Source organism: Myotis brandtii, unplaced genomic scaffold, assembly GCF_000412655.1.
Source record: "Myotis brandtii unplaced genomic scaffold, ASM41265v1 scaffold698, whole genome shotgun sequence".
Classification (NCBI taxonomy): Eukaryota; Metazoa; Chordata; class Mammalia; order Chiroptera; family Vespertilionidae; genus Myotis; species Myotis brandtii.
Window position 1 is genome coordinate 512,838 of NW_005370731.1, and position 24,296 is coordinate 537,133.

General features: G+C 50.9%; 1 protein-coding gene and 1 pseudogene across 2 annotated transcripts in view; one reads left to right on the forward strand and one right to left on the reverse strand.

The window, feature by feature from the left end:
* Positions 1 to 5,124, reverse strand: part of SPN (sialophorin) — a 21,175-nt gene extending 16,051 nt beyond the window's left edge. The window contains exons 1-2 of one of the 2 annotated variants that reach the window (XM_014529863.1): positions 5,049 to 5,124; positions 3,686 to 4,687 (exon numbers count right to left, since the gene is read on the reverse strand). In XM_014529863.1, the coding sequence (XP_014385349.1) occupies positions 3,686 to 4,671 (986 nt within the window). In that variant the 5' untranslated portion in view covers positions 4,672 to 4,687; positions 5,049 to 5,124. Of the gene's footprint in view, positions 1 to 1,277; positions 4,688 to 5,048 lie in introns of those variants that run through there. The other variant, XM_014529865.1, reaches the window with a different exon arrangement.
* A 16,998-nt stretch (positions 5,125 to 22,122) lies between these two features.
* LOC102241609 lies at positions 22,123 to 22,671 on the forward strand (annotated as a pseudogene).
* Positions 22,672 to 24,296: the final 1,625 nt, after the last annotated feature.

Genomic DNA, 24,296 nt, shown 5'->3' on the forward strand with positions numbered 1-24,296 from the left:
GAGAGAGAAACATCGATTCAGCTGCCTCTTGCACGCCCCCTACTGGGGATGTGCCCGCAACCCAGGTACATGCCCTTGACCGGAATCGAACCTGGGACCCTTGAGTCTGCAGGCCGACATTCTATCCGCTGAGCCAAACCAGCTAGGGCTTTGCTCATCAGTTTGTTTTGCTCATTAGATTCCACATGTAAGTGAGATCATGTGATATTTGTCTTTCTCTAACTGGCTTATTCCGCTTAGCATCATGCTGTCCAGTGGGTGAGAGTGAGAATCTTCTGTGGATTTCTTTCATTTAACGAAAACAGGCACCAGTGTAGGTCTTTTGTACAAGTGAAGTGGCAAGCGAACAGGAACCTTCCGAAAGCATGAGACACCTACGATGTATGCAGCACCTGCTGAGGCCTCAGACGGAGGCGTGAAGCCGGCTTCGGTTTAACTCCCCTCAGGCTTCCAGACCAATGGGAACGCTCCAGCCCCTTAGCACGGCTCCCACAGGCCTCTGCAGCCTCACCTCCCGCAGCTCTCCCCAGACCACACCCCCAGGGAACACCTATTAGCTCATATTTTTTGTAATTGTAAAGTGATTGGCATTTATTGTATAAAATTTGCAAATATAGAAAAGTATAAACAAAATAAAAATCACCCATAAACCTTTATAGATAACCACAGTTACTATATATTCCCACTTGACATTATATTGTAGACATTTTTCAAAATCATTACATAGTTTTTTTGTGTTTTTTTAAAAAATATACCTCACTGAATCCTCACCAGGATTCTGTGAATTCAGCAACATTATTTTTTTTTCATTTTATATTTTTATTGATGTCAGAGAGGAAAGAAGAGGGAAAGAGAGATAGAAACACCAATGATGAGAGAGAATCATTGATTGGCTGCCTCCTGCATGCCCTCCACTGGGGACCGAGCCCGCAACCTGGGCATGTGCCCTTGACCAGAATCGAACCTGGGACCCTATTTTGTTTGTCAGTTTATTTTGTTCATTAGGTTCCACATGTGAGAGCATATGGCATTTGTCTTTCTCTGGGTCCCTCGAGACATATATTTTATTAATTAATTAATTAATTTCGTTAATCCTCACCCGAGGATATTTTTCCATTGATTTTCAGAGAGGGTGGAAGAAAGAAGGAAAGACAGAGAGAAACTTCGATGTGAGAGAAACACATCCATTGGTTGCCTCCTTCATGCACCCAGGCAGGGCCTGGGCCAGGGAAGAGCCTGCAACTGAGGTACATGCCCTTGACCGGAATCGAACCCAGGACTGTTCAGTCCGCAGGCTGATGCTCTATCCACTGAACCAAACCGGCTAGGGCCCTCATGGCATGTAGATACTAAAGTTTTACTGTCACTATCCAAAGTTCAAGTTAAGATGCTGAAGGTGTGGACACAAATGTCCAAACTAGTCATGAGCTCTCTGAGGCAGCCAGGAAAGGTGGCCGAGTTCTGAATCGGGCTCACAGGAGTGGGTTTCTGTGAAGGTGAAGATGTGGTGGGCAGCGGACTGGCACCAGGTGTCTGACCAGTGGGTGCAGACCAAACCTGGGTTTCAGCCACCTTGGTACTTGGGTTGTGGCTGGGAAAGAATTCAGAATCCAGACCCAAACTGTCAGAGAACACTTACTGGGTAAGTCACAGAGGTAGGAAAAGTAATTCCTGGGGGCAGTGGGCTTCGGAAGCAACCTGCAGAGGTAAAGGGGGGCCCTTGGAGCTTGGGAGCGAGGAAGCTAGTCGGCCGTGCTGCGCGAGCAGGTGGAGGGGCTGGCCTCTGAGTTCAGGGACAAGATTTTCTGAGATCGGGGACTTGGTTTGATAAATCGAAGACAACAGCTACAGAATCCCTACGGGACTTTGGGAACTCACTTCTGCTGCCGTGGGGCTACCGGCAGCCCAAACAGCGCTTGTGAGAAGTAGGAAAAGGTGCCAGACACAGCCTCGTGGGCGCAGTCTGCACGGTGAAGGCCGGATTTCCGCCCCAGCCCCTCTGTGCCCCTCTCTCCCCCACCTCATGACCTGACCGCCAGGGCCCTTTCCCCATCTGTCCCATGGTGACCCCCTGTTACTCCGCCCTCGTTTTGTAGGTCAATCTGTCTGCTCTCAGCCACTGGCCCCCAGTGACTCAACAACTTCCTCTTTGCAAATTTCCTCTTTGCCCTGGGGAAATACCAACCGCCTCTGGGCCATGCGGCTCCCTGGGCGCTGGCCTGGGCTGCTCTCAGGGACAGCCAGTTGGGTCCTGTCGCCTCCTGCCTGTCCCAGAGCCACAGGGGAAGCCCCTGGTGCTGCCAGCGTGGCACATCCTCTTTAGCTGGCTCTCACGGACTCGCATTGGAGAAGGGCAGGAGCTTGCAACAGACAAACACATTACACATGTGACAGCAGAGCGTCACCAGGACCCGCTCCCAGGGCTCCTCTCCCCTGGCTCCCGTGCAGGGGAGGCTGTGAGGGGGCCGAGCAGCTGGGCTGCAGAACCGGGCTGGGGTCACACGGGCCGTCTTCCCATCAAGCCCAGCATTCTTTCCCTGGCCTTTTCCTACCTCCACCCCATCTGAGCAGAGAGGAGGGTGCAGATGTTCTCAGCAGCTGGCATGTCTTCAGCCCCGAAACCCTTCCTGCCCCGCCCTCACGCCCTCTGCACGCACCACTGCCCTCCACAACCACCGCATCCTTGCCTCCTGCACACAAACCACACCCATGAGTGGACCCACATGGGTGCTGGGGCTTCCGAGGACTCCACCCGCCCAGAGCTCTTCTCACCTCTGCCGGCGGGAGGAGGCATAGCTGAAGCCTTTGGCTGCCTCGGTCCATGGTCCATAGTGAGGGAGGGAGTGGTGGCTTGAGCCCGGGGCCAGCCTCGAGGCCAGGTGTGCACCAGGCACACCTGAGAGCACAGCTAGATGGCACCGCTTCAGGCTGGCCCCGCAGAGCACTGTGGCCCCGAGTTAAAGGAGTTTCGTGGGTCCACCCAGTGGCTGTCCTAATCTACGGGCCAAATGTGCTTTACGGAGTAATCCTAGACGGAAGTTTCTGGCTTGTCATTTCCTTCTTCCCAGACTCTGGTGTCCCTGGGGAACCCTCTGAGCAATCATAGGCCAAGGAAATTGGCATCATAGAGACTCAGCATCTGGTTTCAAAGACAAAACGTGGAGGACAGGCGATGGAGAGAAGTAGGGCTGGTGAGGAAGTTCATTCATTCAGTCTCTGAGCCTTCTGTGGGTGCAGGCCCTGGCCTCCTGCTGGGTTGGGGCGCTGGGTGGAGGTGCTGGTGTTGGGTGCGGAGCTGGAAAGTCCAGGGTTAAGAAGCTAGATGAGGATTCAGAGTGAAGATGCTGGGTGCGAACGCTGGGTGCTGATGAGGAGGGAAGCGATGATAGGAGGGTGCCGAAAGCTAGGAATGATTCTGACCTCCAGACTTGTTATTCACAAGCACTAAGGGACCTCCACATCTCCCGCTACCGGCCCGTCAGAAGCGGGGGCCTCCACAGCCTCATCCTCACTGCCCACCAGTGGCTCTTCCTCCCCCTTCAGGCTGGCGGCTGACTCGGCCTTTAGCTCCTCCAGCGCCAAGGAGCCCTGGCGAGACTTCCGTCTACCAAAGAAAGTGGTGAGTGTGGGCCGACGGCCAGAACCCTCCCCTTCTGGGACCCCAGAGCCCTTGTCACCACCAGACACTCCTGCTGCTGTTATCACAGCCTCTTCATCAGACACTCGGGCGGGCCCAGCCCAGGCATCAACCACCCCATTGTGCTTCCCACCTCTGTTTAGCGTCAGAGCCCCCGTCCTCCGCTTCTGCCGCCGGCGCCACAGTAGGACGAGTGCCAGGAGAATAATGACCACCAGCAGGGCCACAAGCACAGCCACCACCAGGGTGTTACTTGTCTTCTGATCTGAACTTTGGGAAGGCCCACTGCCTTTGTTTGTGGAGATGCCTGGGGTAGTCATGAGTATGTTTACCCCAAAGATGGGCGAGCCACTGGTCTCCTTGGGAGTCTTCAGAGAGCTGGTTGCCATGGTGACAGGGCGTCCACTGGTCCCATTGGAGGTCTCCAGAGAGCTAGTTGCTATGGTGATAGGGGGTCCACTGGTCACATCAGAGGTCTCCAAAGAGCTAGTTGTCATGGTGACAGGGAGTCCACTGGTCCCACTGGAGGGCTCCAGAGAGCTGGTTGCCATGGTGACAGGAGATTTACTTGTCAATGTCCCACTGGAGGTCTCCAGAGAGCTAGTTGCCATGGTTTCACCAGCCGTAGTGTGAAGTCCCAGAGTAGTCATTGCTGGGACAGTAGGATCACTGGTTGCAGTGGAGCTTTCCTGGAACATTGATAACTTCCTGGTGTGAACTTCTTGGGTGGCTATTGGATCAGCTATAAAGAGGCCAACGCTGGCAGCCATGGACGTCTCAGGAGAGGACACTTCGTATGGAGTTGAGGAAGGCAGGGAGACCTGGTGCCCAGTACCGCCATTTTCCTCAGGGACCCTTGTTATTGCCTGATCGGAGGCCACTGAATCAAGGTTTGAGGCCTCAGAGATGTTTGAGACCAAAGAAAAAGAGGTCTGTCTGGGTGTAGACATCTCCGGAGACTCTGTGTCCACCTTCTGGGCCCACAGACCCCCAAAGAAGAGGAGAAGCAGGGTCATTTCCATGACAACAGACATGAGCAGGGGTTGGGACCTGAGGGTGGAGAAATGGAACACATAAGAGGCTGGTGGTAGGACCTTCCTCCTGCCGACTTCCCTACCAATTGCCAGGCCTAACCTGAGGTTTAACGGCTTTTTCCACCCTTTCTTTTACTATTATCAGAAACAACAAGGGAACAGATGCTGGGAGCTCCTCCATCAACTCTATCCCCTAGGCCCCCTCAGGCCATAGCAGCTTGCAACCAGCAACGGCCACCCCTCCCGGCCTTCCCTGACCCTCTTCAGCCCCAGTGGCTCCTGATCCTCTTTTCCCGCCATTTTTCAGGGTCTTTCCGAGCCATAGGCGCATTCCCAGGTCTGATGAGACCCCCGCCCACCGAGTCCCACCCCCTTACCAGCTCACGTGATAAGGCCCAGGCCTGGGGCCAGGCTGCTCCAACTCCTCCTGAAGCTGGGGTAGGACTGGGCGGACAGGGGCCCCAAGGGGAAAGGAAGTGGCCCTGGCTCCACCCACCCCACCCCAGCATCCTGCCCCACCCGCCCTGTTCCCACTGCTGCCTTGTGACCAGAGCGGCATCACTTACTCTTTCCGGGGTCTGAGGTGGTGCAGGGGCTCTGGGGTCTGAGCTGGGGTGGGACGGGGAATCTGGGTCGGGAGTCCTCCGTCTTAGCAGGGAAATGGGCGGGAAATGGGACGGCAAGAGGTTCAGCTGGGATAAGGAAGGGGGTCAGACCCGGGGTGATGGGAACCTGCACTTAAGAACTAGGGGGTGCAGGGGAGGAAATGAGAGGGGAGGGTGGTTTCCTTTGCATTTGTGGTCCCCAAGCTGTTAGGCCAGAATCCAGGAAGTACCAGAGGAAGCCCCTGACTCTGCTGGGGGCAAAGAAAGCCTTTGCAGGCTGCACGGATCCCTGGTGAGCCCCTGACTGCTTCTCAAGAAGCTGGAGGGCCGCCACAGTGGCCCCGTGTGGCTGCGTAGCTAAGTCAAGGCAGCTGCAAGCACTGCACAGGCCATGATCTGATTCTGATAGAGGCCTAGCACACACGTGGCACTCCGTGGAAAGAGCAGTCTGGGGAGATCTGCTGGGGTGCCAACCAAGTCTCTGAGGACAGGTATGAGGAAGGCTCGTTATTTTCTTCTTTGGATGGTTGCTGTTTTCTGATTTTCCCCCAATTTGTAAGCTCTGACTTTTGCTATGTGTATGGTTTTGTTTTTTTGCCTTCTTTCTAAAAACATAAAAACTGTAAAAGCAATAGATGTACCTATGGGTGAAACAGGCCAGCGTCAGGCCTGGGCCCTGCCCCACTCACAGGCTCACTAACAGGCGAGTCTGACGCCAAGACCGAGACGCCTGGGCCAGACACAGGAGCTCAGTAGTCGCCGCACAGCAAGCAGCAGGCGCTATGTGGTAACCAGCTCCCCTCGCCCCCAAGGCCCGCTCGGGCACACAAAGGGGCTTGCCCCACAGCTGGGGAATTTCTCTTTTCAAGCAGGCGGTAAGGAAGCCTGCTCCCTGTCCTTACAGGAGACATTACTTTGCCCCTTAGAGTTACTAACTGCAAACACAAACCTGAGAAGCGGCCTGATAGGGAGTGGCCAGGACTCTGCCTGCCACACAGCAGCAGGCGCTGCAGGGAAGCTCAGGGCCACAGCGGGTGGGATGCCCCTCCAACAGCCAGAGGGCGCAAACTGGGGAGGCTCCATTCACCACCAGCAGGTAAACATTCCTAACAAAGCCTTTACGCATTCATGTATCCTATCTAATAAAGAGGGAATATGCTAATTGACCCTCACACCGTCGCAAAGATGGCGGCCTACAGCCAATAAGGAGGGAAGGTGCTAATTGACTGCCCCGCCCTCAAAGATGGTGGTGCCCACAGCCACAAGATGGCGGTGCCCAGTCCCCTCAGCCCTCCAGCCACCCAGGGCCACCCGAGGCTCAGGTAACCAGGGCTGGCCAAGGCTTGCGCTGCCGGCAGTGGCAGCAGCAGAGGGGTGACGGGGCGTTGCCTTCCCCTGATCGCCAGGTCGCCTCCCACCCCTGAGGGCTCCCGGACTGTGAGAGGGGGCAGGCCGGGCTGAATTTTCATGCAACGGGCCTCTAGTTTCATTATTTTAGACTAGAGGCTTGATGCCCAAATTCATGCATGGGTGGGGTCCCTCAGGGTGGCCTGCGGGGATTGGGCCCCAGCTCATGCCCCCAGCCTTGCAGCCCCGCAGCCCCATCTGGCACCCCTCCGTGGCCTGGCACCACCCCCTCACCTGCTCCACCACACTGCCTGCAGGACGATCGGTTAGGGCTGGGCCCTCTGCTCTCTACCTCAGCACCTGGGAGCCAGGTGGCAACCCCTCCCCGCACTGCCACTGCTGGTCGCTGTCTGTGGGGCGATTGGTGGGGCAATCGGGCCCCCTGCTCGCACCCACCTTGGCCTGGTGCCACCCATTCACCTGCTCCACCATCCCACCACAGTCCTGCTCCCATCATCGGGGCCCATCAGAGTCGGCAGCGCCTTCACTGCTGCTGGCTGCCAGCGCCGCATCGACGATGCCCATCATGTTCCGCACCACCCTCTGGTGGTCAGCACACGTCATAGCAAGCGGTTGAACTCCCGGTCAAACAATTTGCATATTAGGCTTTTATTATATAGGATTTCATTACATACACTGTTCTGTACTTTTCTTTTTTTACTGAACTAATGAAAGAAGGAGAGAGGGAGGGAGGGAGACAGGAGAGGGGAGAGGAGGGAGAAAGGGAGGAAGGAAAGAAGGAAGGAAGGAAGGAAAGAAGGAAGGAAGGAAGGAAGGGAGGGAGGAAGGAAAGAAGGAAACCATTCCATTGTTGGACCTTTAGGTTGCTGCAAAATTTTGCTACTACAAACAGAAAAGTAGGAATAATTGGTTGCAAAGTAATAGGATGTTGAAAAAATGTTTTTAATTCTAAAAAAATAAAGATGTTTGGAAGACTGCACAGATTCCCAAATTTTCCAATCTTTAAAAAAAATCACTAAAGCAAAATTTATCTATCTATCTATTTTTAATCTTCACCCCAAGATATTTTTCCCATTGATTTCCAGAGAGAGGGAGGCAGGGAGGAGTGGGGGGAGAAAGAGAGAAACATGGATGTGAGAGAGACACATCGATTGCCTCCAGCACACGCCTCTACCAGGGCCGGGGAACCTCCAACCAGGGTTCATGCCCTTGCCCGGGAATCGAACCCACGACTCTTCGGTCCGAGGGCTGACGCTCTAACCACTGAGAAAAACCAGCCAGGATGCAAAATTTATTTTTGGCAAAATTGTCATTCCCACCCAATTGCTGCTGACAAAAGTGTATGTTCCCCAGGCTCCATGTGGGGCCCCAGTTCCGGGGAAACCTGAGATGATGTAGATGCATCCAGCCTGAAGCACTCAGGGAACGAGACCTGGCAGCGCAGCCTGCGGACCCCGGGGTGGAGAGAGAGGGGATGGAATATGAACCGGGCGGTGGCCCCAGGACGTCACAAAAGGGCAAGACTTTGGAAATACTCTTAGAAAATGCTGGTAGTCGCAGTTTTTCAGGTACAAATCTCTATGCAGGATTCCAGCCGTTCCTCACAGCAAGCCCTTTAAAAAATAAAAATAAAAAATACACACACACACACACACACACACACTAGTATATATGTGTATATATGTATGTATATATACACATATATACATACACACACATATATATGTGTATGTATGTGTGTGTATATATATATTTATAGATTATTTTAGAGATAGAAGAAGGGAGAGTGATAGAGAGATAGAAACATCGATGGGAGAAACATCATCGATTGGCTGCCTCCTGCATGCCCCCCAGTGGGGATGGAGCCCACAACCCGGGCATGTGCCCAGACTGGGAATCAAATGGTGACCTCTTGGTTCCTGCGTTGGCACTCAACCGCTGAGCCACATCAGCTGGGTGCAAGCCCATTTCACAGGTGAGGAAACAAGGTAGGAGAGGTTAGGTAAACTCCCTTAGGCAGCTAGAATGGGCCAGGCTCAATGCCAAGCACTTTACATTCACATAGCATTTATGAGGTACATATTATCACCCTAACTTTGCAGATGAAGAAACTGAGAAACCAGTTAAGAGACTTGTCCAGGTTCAGACAACCAACAAGTGCTAGAGATGAGCTTCAAAACCAGGCCGGTTGAAGGGCCCAAGGCCCAGAGCGAGCATCTCCAGGGCAGTGCCAGAGTCTGACAGGTACCATGCTGCGCTTAGAGACATGCTGTGTATAAAGTTCACATGATAGAAAACTTGCTAAAATAGAGGCTAGATTCAGCCTTAGGGAGTGTCTAGGAAGACTTCAGGGAAGCAATGTCTAAAAAGCTAAAGGGAATAGGGACCCTTCTCCTCTTATACCTTCATTCAACCCATCTGTAAATTCTGTTTTCTCTACCTTCAAAACAGGGCCGGCGCCTGACACCGGATCTTGGCTTCTGGATACCCCTCTCCTTCAAAGGGGCCAGGGCTCCTGGGCAGTGGCTGATTCCAACGCGGGGCAGGCAAAGCACCAGGTGCGCCTGGAACATCTTGTGCTTAGAAAGCAGGAGGCACTCGCAGGATGACGGTAACCTGTGGGAAGGACATGGAACCAGCTTGAGGGAGTTTCCTCTGGCAAAACAGGGACACGTTATGCATCAAGATGAGTAAGGGCGGTGCTCACTGAATGAAGGAAGGACCCATGAGCTCATACCAATTCTGGAAATATTAGAGATGCAGAGCGAAGGACGAGGGGAAGCCGAAGGGAGGAAGGCGAGTAGGGAAGTTCTTTTGCAGTAAGAAAGCCAACTCATCATTAAAGAAGGAATATAGAGTTTAAAATGACCAAGTTACAGCCACCATGATAACTGATTCAGGTAAGGACGGGTGTTAAAACCATGGGGTGAAATTGGGGCAGGAAGGGGTGTTGCTTACCAGGATAGGGTAGTTTTAGTCTTACAGTATCTCCTCACAAGATATGTGTTCATACCGAGGAAGAGTATGCAACTTTAGGTGGAGAAATCTTAACCAAGGGATCAAAGTTAACATCACCGGTAATGAGGCAAGCCAACATGGGGTGGCTCCAGATATGAGGGCTGAGAGGGGCACAGTGCCACCTCTGTGGTAGCCCCAGCAAAAAACGCATAACCTGAGTCCAACTGTGAAGAAATATCAAGCTGCCCTGGCCGGCTCAGTTGGTTAAGAATGTCATCCTGCCCTGGCTGGTTAGAGCATCGGCCTGCGGACTGAAGGGTCCCGGGTTTGGTTCTGGTCAGGGGCACGTGCCCAGGTTGCAGGCTCAATCCCCAATGGGGGGGTGCAGAAGGCAGCCAGTCAATGATTCTCTCTCATCACTGATGTTTCTATCTCTCTCTTCCTCTCCTTTCCTCGCTGAAATCAATAAAAATGTATTTTTTTTTTAAAGAAAGAATGCCATCCTGATACACCAAGGGTCAGGGCACATACAAGGATCAACCAATGAATGCATAACCAAGTGGAACAACAAAACAATTTCTCTCTCTCTCTCCCTCTCTCTCTCTCTCAAAATCAATCAATAAATAAATCTAAAAGAAATATCACGCCAATCCAAATTAAGGGTTATTTTAGAAAATAATTGCCCTCTACTCTTCAAAACCGTCAGTGTCAGGAAGGACTAAGAAAGCCTGAGACCTTCTTCCAGGCCTTAAAAGAGGAGAGATGTGTGACAACTAAATGCAGTGTGGGATTCCGAAGCAGATCTGGGATCGGGGAGGGGTAGAACGCAAAGCACGCCCCAGGGATAATGGCAAAATTCAAACACAGGCTTAGAGTAGACAATAGTATTGACTTAGCATCAACGTTCCTTAATTTAACAAGCATGTTGCGGTTATGAAAAAGAATGTCCTAGTTCACAGGAAATACGTATTTGAAGTATGTAGGTGTGAAGGTGCACCATGCAGCAACTTCCTCTTAAATCGTTCCACAAAATAATAATAATAACAACAACACAAATAATAGTAACGGAGAGAACGGAGAGCCCATGTGGCAAATGTTAACGGTAGAGCAGGAGCTTCTGGACGGTGGACGGTGGCGATTTGGGGAGAGCGGCGCACTGGGAGAGGGGGACGCTCTGCCCTGCGAATCTCTCCCAGCGGGCAGTTGCTGAGTTCTTTCCTTTTATAACAAACTGACCATCTAATATCTTTTAACATTTTCCTGAGCCGCCGCCCTGAGCCTCCAGGTCGACCCAGGGCTACAGGGTTTGCGTTTGTTTCAAAGCCTGGGGCCCTTTCCTCCCATCCGCCACCCTCTCCAGAGAGAGGACGGCAAGGCGAATGCACTCGTTGAACATCATGATTTCTTAATTTTTGTCAAAGTAACGCATATTATAAGCACAAAGGTTTCTCATGAATGGTAATACTCTTCTCTCTTCCCTTCCAAGCCGTGGTCCTGGAAAGAAACCGCGTTTTAAAATCCTTTTGACCTATTCTAGTCTCAGTTCTCCTGGAGGATCCATATACTTAAAGCAGAATATGCTTGTTCTGCTATTTCTTTTCTTTTTCTTTTTTTTAAAAAATATTTTATTGATTTTTTTACAGAGAGGAAGGGAGAGGGATAGAGAGTTAGAAACATCGATGAGAGAGAAACATTGATCAGCTGCCTCCTGCACACTCCCTACTGGGGATGTGCCCGGCAACCAAGGTACATGCCCTTGACCGGAATCAAACCTGGGACCCTTCAGTCCGCAGGTCGACGCTCTATCCACTGAGCCAAACCGGTTAGGGCTCTTTTTTTTTTTTTTAATCCTCACCCAAGGATATGCTTATTAGTGTTGAGAAAGAGAGAGAGATCGGTTGCCCCCTGGACACTACCAGGGATCAAACCTGCAACCTAGGTATGTGCCATGACTGGGGAATCAAACCTGCAAACCTTTGGTGTACAGGATGGTGCTCCGACTCTGAGCCACCCAGCCAAGGCTGCTATTTCTTGATAGATCCATTGTGCCTGCCATCACCGACTGGTTCCAGCTCAATAGGTGAGCATTTGACTCGCTGACACCAACCCACTGTCCAGGTCAGCTACGCCCCTCTGTTTAGGCCCTTTGTAATAAAGTGCTTTTGTTACTTTAAAATCATAGCCCCTCTATGCTCATTTTCCATATCAGCTGTCAGGCACAACAGTGGTTGAGTGGGTGGACTCTGGAGCCAGACTTCCTGGCCCAGACCAAGGCTCAGCCACTGACTGTGTGACCCTGGGCAACAAATGTAAACTTTGCCTCAGGTTGCTCATTCTCAAGAAGCGGTTAACACTATCAGTACCTGCCCAGCAGCCTTGTTCTGAGGTTTAATGCGCAGGGACATGGAGAGCTCTCGGAACAGGGCCAGCGATCCCAACCCCTGCAAAGGTTGGCTGTTCCAAATTCTTGGTTGTCACCTTGTGGCTTCCCTTCCTTTATCTCTCTTGTGCCCGATTTCTGCTCTGTGCACACTGACTCTTATAATGCTCAGGGTAGGTACTACTTACACTCTCTTCCTCGCATTGCCTAGAGGGGCACTGCCCATACAGCAGCCACCAACCACATGGGGCTGTTTTAATTTAAATTAGTCAAAATTAAGTAAGACTTAAAATTCATTTCCTCCATTACAACGAGCCAGGCACATTCCAAGTGCTCAAACACCACATGTGGCTGCTGCACTGGACAGCACAGAGGAATACTTGCCTCATCTCAGAAGTTCAAGATCAGCACTGTTTGGGCAGATGGCAAAGGACAAGAACCGAAGATTTCATTCCAATGTGGGGTCTAAAACAAGAAAACAACAAACAAACTCCTAAATACAGACAACAGAATTGTGGTTACAGAGGGGAAGTGTGGAAGGATGAAGAAGGGAAAGATATATGGTAATGGCAGGAGACTAGACTTTGGGTAGTGAATGCACAATAGAGTAAACAGATGTTGTGTTACAAGGTTATATACCTGAAATTTATGTTATTAACTAGTAGTACCCCCAATGAATTTAATTTTTAAAAAAGGATAAAATATTTAGGAATAAATTTAACAAAGGAGGTGAAAGACCTATACACTGAAAGCTACAAGATATTGATGAAATAAATTGAAGATAACACAAATAAATGGAGAGATACTCCAAAAATTAATGTTGTTAAAATGTCCATACTACTCAATGCAATCTACAGATTCAATTTAAAAATCCAATGGTATAGTCCTGTGCACTAAAGGGTGGCAGGTTCTATTCTGATCAGGACACATACCCGGGTTGTGGGTTCGATTCCCAGGTGATCCCCTGTCGAGGAGCATACTGGAGGCAACTGATCAATGTTTCTCTTTCACATTGATCTCTCTCTCTCTCTCTCTCTCTCTCCCTTGCTCTCTCTCTGAAATAAATTAAAAAATATATCATTGGGTGAGGATTTTTTTTTTAAAGCCAATGGTATTTTTCACAGAAATAGAACAAGCAATCCTAAAAGTATATGGTGGCATAAAAGATCTCAAATAGCCAAAATAATCTTCCATCAGAACAAAGATGAAGGCATCATGCGTCCTGATTTTAAACTATATTACAAAGCTGTAGTAATCAAAACAGTATAGTATAGACATAAAGTCAGACACTAAAACAATGGAACAGAAGAGAGAGCCTAGAAGTAAACACACACATAAACAGTCTATTAACTTATGACAAAGAAGCCAGAATATACAAATGGGTAAAGGATAGTCTCTTCAATGAATTGTTCTGGGAAAACTAAAGACTTGCATAAAAAAGAATGAAAACAGACCCCTGTCTTACACCATACACAAAAACCAACTCAATATGGATAAAATACTTAAATATAAAAATCTTAGAAGAAAACGTAGGGGTAAGCTCCTTGACATCAGTCTTGGTGGTTTTCAAATTTAGCACCAAAAGCAAAGGCAACAACCCTGGCCAGTTTGGCTCTGTGGTTAGAGGGTCGGCCCATGGATGGAAGGGTCTTGGGTTCGATTCCCAGTCAAGGGGGTCAAGGACATGTACCTCAGTTGCAGGTTCGCCAGCTCCAGTTGGTTGCGGAAGACAACCAATCACTATGTCTCTCTCAAGTGATGTTTCTCTCTCTCTCTCTCTCTCTCTCCCCCTCCTCCTCCCTCCTTTCCACTCTCTCTAGAAATCAGGGGGGGAAAATATCATTGAGTGAGGATTAACAACAACAATAAAAAACAAGCAAAGGCAACAAAAGCAAAAATAAACAAATGAACTACAACAAACTAAAAAGCTTCTGCACGGCAAAGGAAGCAATCAAAATGAAAAAGCAACCTAAAAAATGCAAGAAAAAAATCCAATCATATATCTGATAAGGGGTTAATATCCAAAATATATAAACAACTCATACAACTTAATAACAAAGAAACAAACAATTTCAAAATGGGTACGGGATCTGAATAGATATTTTTCCGAAAAAGACATACAGATAGTCAACAGATACATGAAAAAAGTGCTCAATATCACTAATCATCAGGGAAATACAAGTCGAAACCATCATAGGGTATCACCTCCCATGTATCGGAATGGCTATTGTCAAAAGGACAAGAAATAACAAGTGTTGGAGAGGATGTGAAGAAAATGAACCCCTTGTGCACTGTTGGTGGGAATGTAAATTGGTGCAGCTTTTATGAAAAGCAGCAAGGAGGTTCCTCAAAAAGCTAAAAACTACCATCTGATTCAGCAATTCAACTTCTGGGTATTTATATAAAGGAACTGAAAACATTAATTCAAAAATATATCTGTACCCTACGTTTATTGCAGCATTATTTCCAATAGGCAAGATCTGAAAGCAACACAGGTGTCCATCAATGGATCAACGAATAAAGAAAATATGGTGCACATGTATACAATGAATATTATTTGGTCAAATAAAGGAAGGTAATCTTGTCATTACAACAACATGGATGGATCTTGAGGGCATTATGCTAAGTGATATATGTCAGACAGAGAGAGACAAATACTGTCTGATCTCACTTAGATGTGGAATCTAAAAAGCAGACAAAACGAAAACCAAACTCAGATAGAGATTGGTGGTTGCCAAAGGTGGGATGGACAAAATGGGGGGAGGGGGTCAAAGGGTACAAACTTCTAGATATAAAATAAACAAGTCCTGGTGATGTAATGTACAGCACACTGACTATCGTTAACAATACTGTACATTTATTTGAAAGTTGCTAAGAGAGTAGATCCTAAAATTTCTCATCACACACACACAAAAAAATCGTAACTGTGTGGCCATGGATGTTAACTAGATTTATGTGGTGATCATTTCACAATATATACAAATATCAAATCATTATGCTGTACAATTGAAACTACTATAATATTATATGTCAATTATATCTCAATTAGAAAATGAACAAAGAACAGCCCTGGCTGGGTAGCTCAGTTGGTTAGAGCATCGTCCTGATAGGCCAATCGACCAATGAATGCATGAATAAGTGGAACAACAAATTGATGTTTCTCTCTCTCTCTCAAATCAATTTTAAAATTTGGACATTGTTCCCATGCTGGGACCTCCTCTGTGCAGGGCTGACGGGCAGCCATTTCTGTTTGCTCCAGCCTGGTGATTCCCTGAGATCCCGCCCCACCCAATTTACAACCCCACCCAAGCTATGCACAGCAGCTTTTGCATAGAATGGTCTGTCCTTTCTCAGGTGAAAACTCTGTCAAACAAGCTGCAGCTGGGTCAGGGAGCTGCAAACCTATCAATAAAAGGCCCCAAAAACCGGCACCGGCACCAGCCTGCCTTGCTTCACAGTTGGGCCTCTGGGCACTTCCAAACCTGATACAAAGAGGAGGAATCTGCAGATCTCTCTGTAGCTCCTGCTGGGTGGTCTCATCTCTGATATTTCTATCTCTCTCTCTCTCCCTCTCCCTTTCTCTTTCTGAAATCAATAAAAAAAAATACTATTTTTTTTCAAAAGTAAGTATTATGTAGGTAAGGGCAGCATTGTTATGGCACTTTGGAAGGTCCTGAAAACACCCACTGAGTAAGTGTTCACACCAAAAGAAGAATGCTCAGGAGGGAGTCTGCTAACACATCCACTTTAGTGATGACCACCGTTCCGGGCCTCAGCTGGGCCAGCCTCTGCTGACTCTCCGCATCTCCAGGAGCAATCAGGGCCTGCTTGGCTTCTTGGATGAGCATGGCCGAGCCCTCCATCACATCGCGAGCAGAATCTAACATGGCGTGTGCAGCTGCGGGGTCACTCGTCGATGCAGCCACTCCACGGGCTGCCTGGGCCAGCGTCTTCAGAGCTTGGGCCGTCTCGCTAGCTGCCACCCCTGTGGATAAAAGCCATCTAAAGTCATACTTGGGAGTAAACCTCTAGACTGGAGCCTCCTAGAAAGAAGAGTGGCACACCTGAGCTCCAGATTCCTTATTATAAAATTTGAATTGCTGTGCTTCTCAAAGAAGTCGCCCACACCACTGGCTCTGGACCAATCCAAGAGAGACATTCTAGCAAATGCCATGCTGAAAACCATTTCCCTCTGGTTCCCCTCACTGCCCCACTGCTCCCAGACCTAGAACACCAAGTGCATGGGATCACACACAGGAGACTCATTCAAACCCACCTTTCTTCTCAATTGTTTTGATTGGGGCATAAGCTTATCTATATATATAAAACCCTAATATGCAAATAGACCAAATAGTGGAACAGCTAAACAACCAGTTGCGATGATGTGCGCTGACCACCAGGGGGCGTGCGCAGAACATGGCGGGCGTTGGCAGCAGGTGGCAGAGTGCGGAACATGGTGGGCGTCGGCCGTGATGGGATAGTGGAACAGGTGAGCAGGGGTGCCAGACCAAGGTGGGGCGCCAGTTGCTGTCATTGGGGCAAGCCTGTGGTGGTTACTGAAAATTTTTTGCTCCCACGCGCTGCGGTCCCGCCTGGCACTCGTACCTGCTGCTGGTGCCGGCCCTGTTTGCACCCGCGGCCAGCACCGGAGCCGCCGCTCACACCCATTGCCAATGCCGGGTGCCGGTCCCATCGCTCGGCACTGTCAGCAGGCGTGAGTGGCGGCTGCCGGCCGATCGCCCCGAGGGCTTCTCCACCTACCCCTGCTCCTGAGAGGTGATCAGGACAGCAGCCACCACTCACAGTCACTAATGGCACCGGCCCTGCTCACACCCGCTGCTGGTGCCGGCCCCAATTGCTCCACGCCATCAGCGGGTGCGAGTGGGCCCCGTCAGCAGGCAGGAGTAGGAGTGGGCCCCGTCAGCGGGTAGGAGTGGGCCCCGTCAGCGGGTAGGAGTGGGCCCCGTCAGCGGGTAGGAGTGGGCCCCGTCAGCGGGTAGGAGTGGGCCCCGTCAGCGGGTAGGAGTGGGCCCCGTCAGCGGGTAGGAGTGGGCCCCGTCAGCGGGTAGGAGTGGGCCCCGTCAGCGGGTAGGAGTGGGCCCCGTCAGCGGGTAGGAGTGGGCCCCGTCAGCGGGTAGGAGTGGGCCCCGTCAGCGGGTAGGAGTGGGCCCCGTCAGCGGGTAGGAGTGGGCCCCGTCAGCGGGTAGGAGTGGGCCCCGTCAGCGGGTAGGAGTGGGCCCCGTCAGCGGGTAGGAGTGGGCCCCGTCAGCGGGTAGGAGTGGGCCCCGTCAGCGGGTAGGAGTGGGCCCCGTCAGCGGGTAGGAGTGGGCCCCGTCAGCGGGTAGGAGTGGGCCCCGTCAGCGGGTAGGAGTGGGCCCCGTCAGCGGGTAGGAGTGGGCCCCGTCAGCGGGTAGGAGTGGGCCCCGTCAGCGGGTAGGAGTGGGCCCCGTCAGCGGGTAGGAGTGGGCCCCGTCAGCGGGTAGGAGTGGGCCCCGTCAGCGGGTAGGAGTGGGCCCCGTCAGCGGGTAGGAGTGGGCCCCGTCAGCGGGTAGGAGTGGGCCCCGTCAGCGGGTAGGAGTGGGCCCCGTCAGCGGGTAGGAGTGGGCCCCGTCAGCGGGTAGGAGTGGGCCCCGTCAGCGGGTAGGAGTGGGCCCCGTCAGCGGGTAGGAGTGGGCCCCGTCAGCGGGTAGGAGTGGGCCCCGTCAGCGGGTAGGAGTGGGCCCCGTCAGCGGGTAGGAGTGGGCCCCGTCAGCGGGTAGGAGTGGGCCCCGTCAGCGGGTAGGAGTGGGCCCCGTCAGCGGGTAGGAGTGGGCCCCGTCAGCGGGTAGGAGTGGGCCCCGTCAGCGGGTAGGAGTGGGCCCCGTCAGCGGGTAGGAGTGGGCCCCGTCAGCGGGTAGGAGTGGGCCCCGTCAGCGGGTAGGAGTGGGCCCCGTCAGCGGGTAGGAGTGGGCCCCGTCAGCGGGTAGGAGTGGGCCCCGTCAGCGGGTAGGAGTGGGCCCCGTCAGCGGGTAGGAGTGGGCCCCGTCAGCGGGTAGGAGTGGGCCCCGTCAGCGGGTAGGAGTGGGCCCCGTCAGCGGGTAGGAGTGGGCCCCGTCAGCGGGTAGGAGTGGGCCCCGTCAGCGGGTAGGAGTGGGCCCCGTCAGCGGGTAGGAGTGGGCCCCGTCAGCGGGTAGGAGTGGGCCCCGTCAGCGGGTAGGAGTGGGCCCCGTCAGCGGGTAGGAGTGGGCCCCGTCAGCGGGTAGGAGTGGGCCCCGTCAGCGGGTAGGAGTGGGCCCCGTCAGCGGGTAGGAGTGGGCCCCGTCAGCGGGTAGGAGTGGGCCCCGTCAGCGGGTAGGAGTGGGCCCCGTCAGCGGGTAGGAGTGGGGTGGGAACCAGGTGGAGGGGAGCTATGGGTGGAAAAAGGAGAGACATCTGTAATAATCTCAACAATAAAGATTACTTTTAAAAAAGAATGTAGATGATAAGGTTAATAAAAATGAGAGAAAAAAACCAAGTGGAAGAAATGGCTAATAGAGTGACCAACTTCACATTTGGCGGAGCTTCCTGGGTTCACCCCAAAAGGAACAATTTGCATGATGAGTTCTCTCAGTCAAAAAGGAGTCAGCGTTCTCTTGGCACTCACTTCTAAATCTGATTTTTATGTAAGAGCAGACTTTATACCGGTTGATGTCATGTATGTAATGGCCAATGGACAATGCATCAGTCATGAGCAAGAGCCTGGGCCTTGGAGTCTGACTGGCTGGCCTGGAGGTGACTCTACCAGTCCTTAACTGTGTGCACTTGGGCACCTTTCTGAGTCTCCGTTTTCCTGACCTGAGTGGTTCGGTTGGTCGAGCGTCATCCCGTGCACCAAAAGGTTGCCAGTTCAATTCCCGGTCAAGGCATGTGCCTGGGTTTCCAGGTCAATCCCCGGTGAGAGGCATGCAGGGGGTAGCCAATCAATGTACCACTCTCACATCCATGTTTCTCTCTCTCTCTCTCTCTCTCTCTCTCTCTCTCTCCCTCCCTCCCTTCTTCTCTCTATAAAAATATTTTAAAAAGTGAAATAAAATGAGAATAACAGATTTACCTCACAGCATTATTTAATTTGTTCATTTATTCCACAGATTTTGTTGAACACTACTTGTCAGGCATATGAGACAGTAATGAAGCAAATAAAATGCCAGTCATCTGTCCTCCTGCAGGTGACCGTCTCTCGAAAGGAGACGGAGAGTCTGCACAATTATGTAACGTTAAGTATGATGGAGGAACTTAACACAGAAACCTGAGGAAGTGAGGGAGCCAACCACGAAATCCCCGGGGAAGGGAATGACACAGGAGGACAAACCCAAGTCAAAGGCCCTAAAATGGGATCATGCCTGGCATGTTCTAGAAACCCCCAAGGAGGCCCGTGGGGCTGGAACAGGGCACAGGACGGAGAAGATGGGAAAGGGAGGTCACAGAGGAAACAGAACCAGACTCGTCGAGCGGATCTTGAGGACTTTTGCTCTGAGGCCATGGAGAGCTGTTGCAGGGCTTTGCCTTTGAAAAGGTCCCTCTGGATGCTACGGGTGAGACAGGTTGTGGGGACGAAGGTGGGGCAGAGAGACCAGCGAGGAGGCTCCTGCACGGGACCTGGTGAGATATGATGGGGTCTGAATCAGGATGATAGGAGATGTGGAGAGAAGTGGTCGGTTGCCGACTACTTTTGAGGTAGAACCAACAGGGTTTTTTTAACATATGGGAGAGAGAGATTAAAAGACAACACCAATCTCTTTGGTCTGATCAACTGTCAGAAAAGAACGGTTGTTTTCTAATAAGGGAAGGCTGGGGTGGAGCGGGTTTGGGGAGAAGATAAAGAGTTCATCGGGGGACATGCTAAATTTGAGATGCCTATTAGACACTCAAGTGGAGATTTCGAAATGTAAATTTGGGGACACCAGCATTTGGACGTTGTTTAAAGCCATGCGTCTGGAGGAGTTCACCTCAAGAGTGAGTGTTGATTAAGCACCAGCACTGATGCGGGTGCTACTCCAATTACACAGCGAGCCGTGGTGGCTCAAAGACATTCATGACTTACCTAAGACCACCCCGCTGGTAGGAGGTAGAATCAGGATTCCAAGCCAGGTCCCAGTGTGCGCTCCTGGGAGCATGCCTTCGCCTTTCCCTCCCCTTCTTCCTTCATAGGCCTGCATCTCCTAAACTCTAAGGGTCCCCACGAGGGGCCAGGGGAGCAATGGGCAGGGGCAGCCCCTCCCAGGCTAAGCCCTTGGCCCTGTCCCCAAGGCCCCCTTTTCTCTGACTCTCCACTGAGCTGGCAGCAGCTGCGTTGGCTCGCTTCTTTCCCATGGCATGTCTAGAGCCAAAGCAGTCCTGCCTTCTCGCTCCTGCTGCTCCTTCTACCCTAAGCCCTTCCTTGTTGCACTATTCCTGGCTTTAATGAACATACTCTCAAAATAAAATAAAAATATAAAATAAAAACCAGGTCCTAGTCCACAGTGGTCTATGTAGGCTTCTATCAATCTAATTCGGCCCATGGCTATAATCTAGACTAATGAGAGAATTTAACTGCAGATATGAAAATTGCAATCATTACTGAAGGTTCTATTGGACAGCACTGCTCTAGAGCCGGATTCTGTTTGTTGCTGGAATTAACTGGTACATACCCCCACATCCATCAGAGCCAAGGCACTTCTGTCTGGTTTGCATATTTGGGAATCCAGTTTAAACGTCATTGGTCCTCAACTATTCTAATGGGCATTCAAGACACCATGTTTAGGAAGTGGCCTGGGAGCTGCAGAGGCCTGGGAGCCGCCCCTGCAGGCTTTCTGTGGTCGGAGGAAAGGGATGCAGAGCCCCTGGGAGGATGGTGCGGATCTTGGCCAATGGGGAAATCAAGCAGGACAATGACCCCCGCAAGAGGACCTCTACCCTGCCTCGAAGTAGCATCCCTCAACAGAGCTTTCTCAATTGGGGCCACTGTGCCCCCTGGGGGTCCTGGCCTTTCCAAGCTGGGCGGGGGCGGGGCCAGACTGGGTGCTGCTTCGTCCCCCTTTAATGACCTCAACCAGCAACTGGTGAACATGGGCTTTCCCCAGTGGCATCTTGGCAACCACGCCACGGAGCCGGTGACCCCCACCCCCCGCCCCTCTTCCTGCTCATGCTGCTCAGTGGCGTGGACTCCCGCTGGTGGGCTCATCTACCTGAGTCAGCAGTGATCTCTGATGTGTGTTTCGGGGGGGCAGGCAGAGGGGAGAGGGAGTTGCTAGGCCTTGGTGTGAGCAGGCGCATGGGGAGGGGACTCTGGTAGTGCCTGGAAGGTGTGCTCAGAGAACGTTGTTTCCACATTGTGTTGAGCATGATGCAGAGGGAGTCTCTAGTCCAGCATTCCTCAAATATCAGGTGGATACCCTCATTCTCTTGAGATGTTTGTAGGTAGTTTCGGGCCTGGGTTAAGCACAAAGAGTAAAATAGGGGCTCCCTTCCCATTCTCTTCCAGTCCTTCTATGCCAGGAAGAGTCTCAGCGTGGTGCCAGGATGGTCGCATGCCTCTGGGACACGTGCTGATTTCCTGCTTCTAGGGAGCAGGCCTTGGGCTTAGGGCAGGTGGACAAAGTTCCCGGACTTTTAAAGGTATACGTTCATCAGCTTTCTTTTATTTATGAAGGTGGCACTGGCACTCTATTGATCGTGGTGGAGCTTTCAATAAATAAATTTAAATTAAAAAAAAAACACCTTCTACACTGTGAATTGAAATATGTAATGGTGCAGCCACTTTGGAGAAGAAGTTGGCAGTTCCTCAAAATACTAAATGTTTTTATTTTTTACTTTTTTAAATATATTTTATTGATTTTTTACAGAGAGGAAGGGAGAGGGATAGAGAGTTAGAAACATTGATGAGAGAGAAACATCGATCAGCTGCCTCCTGCACACCCCCCACCGGGGATGTGCCCGCAACCAAGGTACATGCCCTTGACCGGAATCGAACCTGGGACCCTTGAGTCCGCAGGCCGACGCTCTATCCACTGAGCCAAACCGGCTACGGCAATACTAAATGTTTTTAATCATATGGGCATAACCACATGACCCAACAATTCCACTCTTAGGTATATACTCAAAATAAATGAAAACATAAAAACTTACACACAGACCAGATCCAAGATGGCGGCCAGCAGGAGGCTGATGAAGGAGCTTAAAAAAACCTGAAAATTTGGAATGAAAACCTCTGTAACATCCAGGTTGATGAAGCTAATTTGTTGACTTGGCAAAGGCTTATTGTCCCTGACACCCTCCATCGGATTAGGGGGCCTTCAGAATGGAAATCAACGTCCCAGCAGAATACCCATTCAAACCACCGAAGACCACATTTAAAACAAAGATCTATCACCCCAGCATCAATGAAAAGGGGCAGGTCTGTCTGCCAGGAATTAGTGCTGAAAATAGGAAGCCAGCAACCAAAACTGACCAAGTAAGTAATCCAGTCTCTCATAGCACTGAACGACCCCACCCAACCTGAGCACCTGCTTCGGGCTGACCTAGCTGAAGAACACTCCAAGGACCGTACCAGCTTCTGTAAGAATGCTGGAGTTTACAAAGAAATATGGGGGAAAGCGACCTGTGGACTAAGACCTGCCGCGATTAATTCCAGCGAGTGTGAGCAGAGACCCTGAGCTGTGCATTCAGACACCCCGAGAAGCAGGGCTCTGGAAAATTGGCACTGGCCACCGCCTGGCGTTCGCTTGTGGCAGTTACTAACTTTCTACAGTTTTCTTCCTTTTTTTTCTTTTTTTAAAGATACTCTTTCTTTTTTAAAAATATATTTTATTGATTTCAGAGAGGAAGGGAGAGGGACAGAGAGATAAAAACATCAATGATGAGAATCATTGATCATCTGCCTCCTGCACGGCCCCCAGGCAGGTGCCCTTGACTGGAATTGAACCCGGGACCCTTTATCCCACAGGCCAATGCTCTATCCACTGAGCCAAACCAGCCAGGGCTAGACCTTAAGGTTTAAAATAAAAGGTTGTGGTTCCCTTTCTTCCCATGCCCTTTCAACGCCCACTTTCTTGTATTCAGTTTATTTCTCACTCTTCCACTTTCCCAGACCTAGACCCCATCTCCTCCACAAAGGAGAAGAGACAGCTCTGTTTGGTCTGGTGGCTTCTCTTATCCCATGTTGCACTGCCCAGTGTGGGATTTCATTCAAGTTATTCTGATTCCAATTTATAACATCCTTTTTTAAAAATTTTAAAAACAAGCAAACCACCACCACCAAAAAAAAACCCCAAAAAAACTGTGAAAAGGGAGGCCCACCTCTTATGTAAAAATCTGGCCAATGTTACCACAATAACACTGCTTAAATGGCAACCCTGATGCCTGTGTGAGGCCCGCCTGCTGGGGGAGACCGTGCAATATCAGGTCTGTGGCCACCCAGGGGGAGGGGGCAGCCAGCCAGAGGACACTGCACTTGTTCCAGTAACTTCTCATCAGTTAAAGGCCCCTGAAGTCAAAGTTTTACGCCCCTCCCTGCAGCCATTTTAGAAGATGTACTGGTCGTTACAGACAACACTAAACCCAGAATGTCCATTTGAAATTCCACACTCACCGGTCAGCAAGCTCCATCCGAATGTGCTCATTCTCCACCTCCTCAGAGCAGCAGCCCCACCCCAGCCCTCATCAGCACGGTTTGACCCTTTGCAGGGTTGGTATTGGCAGGACTCAGCTAGAGCCAGAACCAGTCCGGGGTCACCGATGCCCTGCTGGCATCTTCCTTCGAAGCAGCCAGCCAGGCCAGCCCAGGAACAAGATGGCCTTTCTCCCTCTGGACGCACAGCCTTTGCAGAGTCAAGCTCCACTTGGAGCTCACTCAGTAATGTTCTTTACCTGTGTTTTACATTGTTTTGACTGCCTTTTTTTAAAAATATATTTTATTGATTTTTCACAGAGAGGAAGGGAGAGGAATAGAGAGCTAGAAACATCGATGAGAGAGAAACATCGATCAGCTGCCTCCTGCACACCCCCCACTGGGGATGCGCCCGCAACCAGGGTACATGCCCTTGACCGGAATCGAACCTGGGACCCTCCAGTCCGCAGGCCGACGCTCTGTCCACTGAGCCAAACCGGTCAGGGCTTGACTGCCTTTTTTTGTAGAAATAAAAATTCACCTTAGAATTAAAAACACAAAAACAAGCTTATACACATGCAAAAACTTGTTCACAAAGCATCTATCCTATCTAATAATAGACAAACATGGTCGCCCTGACCGGTTTGGCTCAGTGGATAGAGCATCGGCCTGCGGACTGAAGGGTCCCGGGTTCGATTCCGGTCAAGGGCAT